This window comes from Lycium ferocissimum, unplaced genomic scaffold, assembly GCF_029784015.1.
Source record: "Lycium ferocissimum isolate CSIRO_LF1 unplaced genomic scaffold, AGI_CSIRO_Lferr_CH_V1 ctg6259, whole genome shotgun sequence".
In the NCBI taxonomy this organism is placed as follows: Eukaryota; Viridiplantae; Streptophyta; class Magnoliopsida; order Solanales; family Solanaceae; genus Lycium; species Lycium ferocissimum.
The window spans coordinates 48273-56295 of NW_026726282.1; the positions used below are offsets into that span (position 1 = coordinate 48273).

At 38.9% G+C, this 8023-nt stretch overlaps 1 protein-coding gene across 1 annotated transcript; it reads right to left on the reverse strand.

Moving 5' to 3' along the window:
• Window positions 1–6164: 6164 nt before the first annotated feature.
• On the reverse strand, window positions 6165–7749 carry LOC132045201 (uncharacterized). The gene is made up of 4 exons (XM_059435745.1): window positions 7584–7749; window positions 7429–7540; window positions 6674–6871; window positions 6165–6315 (listed from the first exon to the last, which is right to left on the reverse strand). The coding sequence occupies exons 1-4, from the start codon at window positions 7747–7749 to the stop codon at window positions 6165–6167; spliced, it is 627 nt and encodes a 208-aa protein (XP_059291728.1).
• Window positions 7750–8023: the final 274 nt, after the last annotated feature.

The following is an 8023-nucleotide window of genomic DNA, read 5'->3' on the forward strand; positions in this document are numbered from 1 at the left end:
ACAGATCGACACTCCGTCGATCCGTTCGACGGACCGTCCTTCTCACCGTAGAATGAAAGGAAACGAAAAGTTGCTCACTGGAAATTTCACGGCTTTGACGGTCATCGATCTAATCAACACCTTATCGATCTGATCAACGCTTCATCGTTTGTATCATATAATTGCCCGACGGGTCAGATTTTTTTTATATATGGACGACCTAATTTTATTTTTTTCATTTATCATCTTCTCCAACCATCTCTACACCTCTAGAACCTTCCCCACACTATATCAACATAAACCCATGACAAATCAAAGATTAAGCACCAAAAATTAGTACAATCAAGTGCAAGGATGTTCTCTAGGGCTTGTGGAGATCAAGAATTCCGTTGAAATTAAAGCTAGGGTTTTCTCCAAGTGAAGTATCATCATTCAAAGACCGTTCCTACACAATCAAAGGAGAGTTTTATGCTTATTTTATGTTATTAAGAATATTAAGTGGTTGAAGGACTTGGAATATGGAAGAAAGTAGAGTATGTAGTTCAAATATGGAAATAGTGGTATGTTTGAATAGTAACTTGACTTGAATCATAGTTCTTGATACATAATGAGTATAATCTTGCTATGAATGATAATAAAGATGTTGTAGAAGCAATATATGTGAATGAATATGACGTTGTGTCATAATTATGGTTATGGATGACTTGGAAAGGGGATTTTGAGGATCGAATAACGTCTAGCTTGATGAAGTTTGTTGATTATGATATTGTGGGTGTTGTTGTTGAAGTTTGGGAGTTGTTCATTATATGGAGGAAGTTGTCGGAACAAAGGAAATGTTGCCCAATTTTCGTTAGCCTTTTAGTCGCTTTAGTCTAGATTTAAGCATGTTCTTGATGAGCTAATTTAGTACGAATTCTCTTGAACGTAGAGTCATGAGCTTGGAAGGAGAACGTTCAGTTGTACAGAAGACGTAATGGTATGTTAAGGCTAGTCCTCTCTCTTTCAAAGGCATGACTCTTATATTATGATTTCCCCTCTATATTTCTATGACCTTTTTACATTCCAAAGTTGAAAGTCTAAGATTATTAAGAGTCCCTCGTGAGCTAGAGACAAGATATGTTCTATGATAATGATAATGATAATGATCCTATATTTCAAAGATTCCGAAGCTTATGAGATGATACTATTATGAGTTACCAATCTTATTTCCTGAATTCATTGATGTTATTTCTTGTTGTTGTCTCGCCTTATAATATTAGTTCCTTTAAGGTGAGACATAGTGACGATGATTGTTCCATAATACAATCGGAGGTCACCGATCTTACGTCACTCCGATATGATTACAACTTTGATTGGGCTCACATGCATGCTTATTTTTATATATGATTAAACCGGGCTTAGTTGGCCGGGCAGACACAACTACGCTGGGCGTAAGTGGGCGACTTATGGATGATGATGACAGCACCACTAGTGGGCAGCGTGAGATGACTATCCCGGACGCGGGATGCCCGGATATATGACTCAGACAGCTTATATATATATACATATATATATATATATATATATATATATATATATACATATGTTATGATGGGGTTTTAAAAGTAAAAGTTAGCGTGCATGGTATCCGCCTTAAGAGGCAATCATATGTGCAGGTTATCTCTTTATCTCATGTTCCTTATCTCTTTATTACGTCATTATTCATGCCTTACATACTCAGTACATTATTTGTACTGACGTTTTTTCTTTTGTGGGCTCTACGTTCATGCCCGCAGGTAGACAGGGAGACGGTCCAGATCCCTAGGAGCATTATCAGCAGATACACCGGAGCACTCCACTTCTCCGGAGTTGCCGTTTATTGGTATATACTTTTGTGCACATATTTGGGGCATGGCGGGATCCTGTCCCGTCCTTATGATTTTAGTACTTCAGTTAGAGGCTCGTAGATACATATGTGGGGTAGTAGATGTCTCATGATCACCTCAGTGTATATTTTGTATATTATTCCGTAGCCTTATGGGCTTATATGTATATGTATATATATACATGTTTTGGGAGATTCAGAAATTGGTTTGTAAAAAGTCCTATGTTGAAGAGGATAGCTGTCCAAGTTGGGTATGATAGATAGCATGGTGTGTGGTGCTCGGTAGCCAGCTCCAGGTACCCGTCATGGCCCACTAGTTGGGTCGTGACAAAAGTGGTACCAGAGCAGTTCCATCCTTGGGTATGTCTACGAGCTGTGTGCAGTAGAGTCTTGTTTATAGGTGTGAAGCACGCCACACTTATAAACAAGAGGCTGCGGGGCATTTAGGAATGATGACCGTCTTTCTTCTTCATAGATCGTGCGATAGAGCTATATTATAAGAATTCTATTTTCCCTAACCGTGTGTTATGTTTTCAGCAAAGTTGATGAAAGAAAAAGCTACAGCAGCCTAGAAGGGCAAGATAGTGGTCGAAGAGAGGATTGAACGGGAGCCACCTATGGATATGGAGGAGGGCGAGCCCCAGAGTAAGGCCCTATTTTGGTTTTCCCATACTTCACCCACTTTAGAGGAGCAAAAGGGAGTCTTAACCTTAGCTCCAGCACCCCCAGTTCCTCCATCAAATGCCTCAAGCCAGGAGATGTGGCAGGCCATCCTTTTGCTAACCCAGTTAGTAGCCGCTAAAGTTCAGCGGCAGGGTGTGGGCCATGGTGACAGGAGTTGGAGGAAGAGAGTCAGGCCTTCAGGGTTTGATCATGAGTCTAGAGGCACCCCGAGGCAACAATGCTCTAGGCACTCAGCTCGTTCAATAGCTAGTGCGCCTCCACAGCTTCCTAGACCCAGGGTTGATGGATCTGCTTGCTTAGGGCCAGTTAAGAATTTTAGAGTTTCTAGTTCCCAGAACAAGGGTGATTCAAGCCAGACGAGATTACTGTACCACGATGTACTCAGTATGGTAGACTACATTCCGGATCGTGCAGTTTGGGTTTGAATGTTTGTTATGCTTGCGCTCAGCCAGGCCATTTCAAGCGCGACTATCAATCGCTACGTGGTAAAGATAAGGTTCAGCCTATGAGATTAGCAATTGGTTCTTCATTATTGGTACGCCATTCGAGACAAAGCCTGCAGACACCAGCAGGCCGTGGCAGAAGTAGATGGGGAGCATCTGGTTCGAGCGGTCCTCAGCACTGCCTTTATGCACTAGCGCGACTACAGGATCTTGAGTCTTCCCCTGATGCTATCACATGTATATTATCGGTGTCCTCTTATGACACATATCCATTGATTGATTCGGGGTTTACTTCATTATATATTACTCCTTATGTTGCCGACCATATTGGGGTGAAACTTGGGCCAATTAAATATTTTGAGGTGTCTATACCTGTTGGTGACCCAGTGATAGCCAGAATTATGATTAGAAGAAATTTATGCCAAAAGATATTCACAAAAATATTTAATAGCGGAAATAGGCCCATGCGAAAAAGGGTTGAAAGTGCAACATTTTTTTTTTCATTGTACCCTCCGAAAAATTTCTTAGATGAAATACAATATCAGAGTATTAATTTAAAACGGTAATTCCCTTCTCAAATAGTCAACACATTTAAGAAACTTCATTTTGAAATTATATTTTCAAATCAACACCATTGCGGGTCCATAAGATACACAAAACTCAAACTTGTGATTATCACAGAAACTAGTATCTTCCTTTGTAGATAATTACAAGGCAAAATGTAAACCCAGTACATGGCATGACTTGGGTTGGAAGCACACCCTAAAATAACAAAACAAGTCAGCAAGTTCAAGTTACAAGCATATGGTCTTGTGTCCAACAAGCCTCCAAAATTTCATACATAAGTGCCACACATGGATCATGTAAAAGTCCCCACAATTTTACAAGACCTAGATGCATATGCAAATGTGATCTTCACTAAGGCTCCCAAAAAGTCTACTCCAAATGACCATCTTCACATCTCTTCCCGTACATTACCTACGATAGAAAACAACTATCGCTAAGCATAAAGCTTAGTGGTGTATAAACTTTGGGCTTGGAGCCATTAGATTCTCCAATTCCCTTGTCCATCGTAGATAGCTCAATAAGATAACAATAAATCAAGTAAACAAGTATATCAAAGCATCAAATACCAACCTTGAAGAGTTTCAAAATATCGATACTAATATTCGAAGAGAGTTTGTCAAATAACCAATTTCGCCCATTATGTACGTCATGCCATCATACCAAGCGCATTCAATATCTAGATGGACCGAAGACCTAAATCAAGAAGGGTCGTCACCCAATAGTCAAGAGAATCAAGAGCCATGTTGAAAGTGGCTTTCCACTCATACTCGAAAATGGATGAAAATCCATCATCAAGATGAAATGTAAATCCAAAGTCAAGATGAGCAAGATCCAAATCGAGAGGCATGCTGATATCGATGACAAAGTCACCTTGATAAAGAAGGACAAAGTCCCAACAAGAATGCAAAATGATCAAGCAATTCGTACAAGTGGGCGATTTAGCGAAAGTTTTGCAATACTTGAGATAATAACCATACAATGATATAAGATGAAAGTAAGGAAACAACCCATCAAGATACTTCAAAACTTCTAGAAAATAAAGATATTCCAAGTTCAAGTTTATACACAAGCCTTGGCGTTTTACCACACAACAAGTTCTACCAAAACTCGAGGAGTTCAAATCATCTACGCCATATACCAACCAAAGTCCACTTCGTCAAACAATTCATCTTAGCTTGTACAAGAGAATATATACTTTATAGTAGAAGAACCTCACTTTATTCAACTCTTTCCAAGATCAAGTTCATCACCACCTTGGAGAGAAACAAGGACAATTACCTTTCATGGATTAACCTTGGGGTTTTGATGTTGATCTTCTCTCTTGATGATATGGAAAGGTTATAGAAGATTATGAAAGATTATGGAAGGTTATGAAAGATTATGGAAGGTTATGGAAAATTATGGAAGATTGTGGAAGGTTATAGAAGATTATGGAAAATTATGAAAGATTGTGGAAGGTTATGGAATCCTCAGGAGCTCTCAAGAACTCTTTGGAAGTGTGGGGATGAGAGGATAAGAACCAAAGTGTATATATCTTACTTAGTAAGATAAGGATGAAAAATAATAAAATAAAATAAAAATGGGGCTTCCCACTTTTATAAATATCTAATCCATTTAATAAATTTAATAAGATAATCATAGTAGGAGTAGTATATATAACACCATAACACTTCGAACAAGTTTCAAATGTCGTCAAGTTCATATTCAGGAAGTGCGAAGTAAAATATACCCTTACTATCAAAATATGGTCAATCAAAAATTCGAGAGCTAGTTTAAAAAAAAATTGGGGCGTTACAACTCTCCCCCCTTAAGAAATTTCGTCCCGAAATTTACCTTATATTAGCCTCAAAACAACTTTGGATATTGAATTCGCATATCCTCTTCTCGCTCCCAGGTAGCCTCTTTGCCGGAATGATTTCTCCAAAGGACTTTTACCAATGGGATTTTCATGTTTCTAAGCTCTTTTGTCTTATGCGCCAAGATTTGGATAGGTTCCTCTTCATATGTCGGTCGGGGTGACCTCGATGGATTCAACGGGAAGAACATGAGATGGATCCGAGCGATGTCTTCTAAGCATAGAAACATGGAAGACATTGTCGATCTTATCTAACTCCGGTGGAAAGGGCTAGTTTATATGCAAGCTGGGACCAACTCTCTCAAGTACTTCATATGGTCCAATAAATCGAGGACTAAGTTTCCTTTTGGCCAAACCTCATAATCTTCTTCCATGGAGAAACCTTTAAAAATACCTTATCTCCCACTTGATGCTCAATTTCACGCCTCTTAAGATCAGCATAAGACTTTTGTCTATCCGAAGCAATTTTTAGACGATCCTTGATGACTTTTACTTTATCCTCAGTTTGTTGCACAATCTCAGGACCAACAAATTTTCTGTCACCAATTTCACTCCAACAAAGAGGAGTTCTACATTTTCTCCCATATAAGGCTTCGTAGGGAGGCATGCCAATACTTGATTGGTAGCTATTATTGTAAGCGAACTCTATCAAGGCTAGGTGTCTGTCCCAACTACCCTCGAATTCCATAATGCAAGCTCGAAGCATATCTTCAAGATTTGAATCACCTCTCGGACGAAGCCGTCAATCGAGGATGGAAAGAAGTACTAAAGTTCAACCTAGTGCCCAAAGCTTCTTGCAAGCTAGTCCAGAATCTGGATGTAAACCTTGGGTCTTGGTCAGATACAATAGAACAGGAACACCGTGTATCCTCACAATCTCATTAACGTACAATTCTGCTAAACGTTCAAGTGGGTAGTCCATTCTGATGACCAAGAAATGAGCACTTTTGGTTAGCCTATCAACTATAACCTAAATTGCATCATGATTTCTTTGAGTGCGTGGAAGCCCAGAAACAAAGTCCATAGTTATTCTTTCCCATTTCCACTCAGGTATCGACAAGGGTTGTAACAAACCAGTTGGGACTTGATGCTCAGCCTTTATCTGTTGACAAGATAAGCATCTAGAAATAAATTCCACAATGTCCTTCTTCATACCATTCCACCAGTAATGTTCTTTGATGGTTTGGTATATTTTAGTACCTCCAGGATGCATTGCATATGGTGAAGTATGTGCTTCATTCAAAAATTTTTTTCTCAAGTTGTCATCTTTAGGAACATAACCTATTTTGATAAAGTAGAACACCATCCTCCCTTAATTTAAAATCAAGCTTTTCTCCAGTTTGAACTTCTTTGATCAATTTCACAAGCTTCTCATCTAACTTTTGTGCTTCTTTCACATGTTCACGTAGAACTGGCTTGACTTGCAAACTAGCAGCAATAGAGCCATTAGAATTAAATGCAAGACAAGCATTCATAGCTCTTAATTTAAGAAACAAAGACAAATGACTTAGAGATAAACTAGCAAAGGCTTTGCGACTTCAGGAGCATCCACACCACATTGGCTTTACCGGATGATAATTAATCGTGCAGTCATAATCTTTAATGAGTTCAAGTCATCTACGTTGTCTCAAATTCAACTCTTTCTGTGTACCTAAGTACTTCAAACTCTTGTGATCAGTAAATATGTGACATTTTTCGCCATATAAGTAATGCCTCCAAGTTTTCAAAGCAAACACTATGGCAGCGAGCTCAAGGTCATGAGTAGGATAGTTCAATTCATGTGGTTTCAATTTTCGAGAGCCATATAAAAAACTACTTTCCCTTCGCATCCGGAAACAACCCAAGCCATGATGAGAAGCATCACTATATATCACATACTCTTTCCTTTCGGTTGGTAGAGTAACTATAGGAGCTTGTGTCAATAAGGATTTGAGCTTTTCAAAGCTCCCTTGGCATTTGTCATCCCATGCGAACTTGACATCCTTTCTCAAGAGTTTAGTCAAAGGAGAGGCTATAATGGAGAAGCCTAGACAAACCTTCTATAGTATCCTGCTAAACCCAAGAAACTTCTTACTTTAGTTGGACTTTTAGGTGGTTTCCATTCAACAATAGCTTGAATCTTACTAGGATCCACCTTCACACCTTCAGCTGACACAATCCCAGAAAAGCCACTCACCAAGCCAAAATTCACATTTGGAAAGCTCAGCATAAAGCTTTTTCTCTTGCAAAATTTGCAAAACAATTCGAAGATGCTTTTCATGATCTTCACTATTCTTGGAATATATTAAAATATCATCTATAAAGACCACTACAAATTGATCAAGATAAGGCTTAAACACGCAATTCATCAGATCCATGAATGCCGTAGGAGCATTCGTCAACCCGAATGACATCACCAAAAATTCATAATTGCCGTATCGAGTCCTAAAGGCAGTTTTAGGGACATCTTGTTCACTTACCGCAGTTGGTAATACCCGGACCACCAAGTCAACTTTTTTAAGAATAACCTAGCACTCCTTTATTTGGTCAAATAAATCATCAATCCTAGGCAAGGATATCTATTCTTAATTGTTACCTTGTTCGGGCCAAGCGTAATCAATACAAAGCCAAGAGTTCCATCTTTCTTTTTCA

Bases quoted from the DNA above. Each gene is read 5' to 3' on its own strand.
- LOC132045201 (XM_059435745.1), bottom strand. From the start codon at position 7,749: ATGGATCTGATGAATTGCGTGTTTAAGCCTTATCTTGATCAATTTGTA. The intron at 6,872-7,428 runs GTTTGTCTAGGC...TCTTAAATTAAG, and splicing joins TTAGCAGGATACTATAGAAG to AGCTATGAATGCTTGTCTTG. The intron at 6,316-6,673 runs GTTATGTTCCTA...CTTGGTCATCAG, and splicing joins GTTCTACTTTATCAAAATAG to AATGGACTACCCACTTGAAC.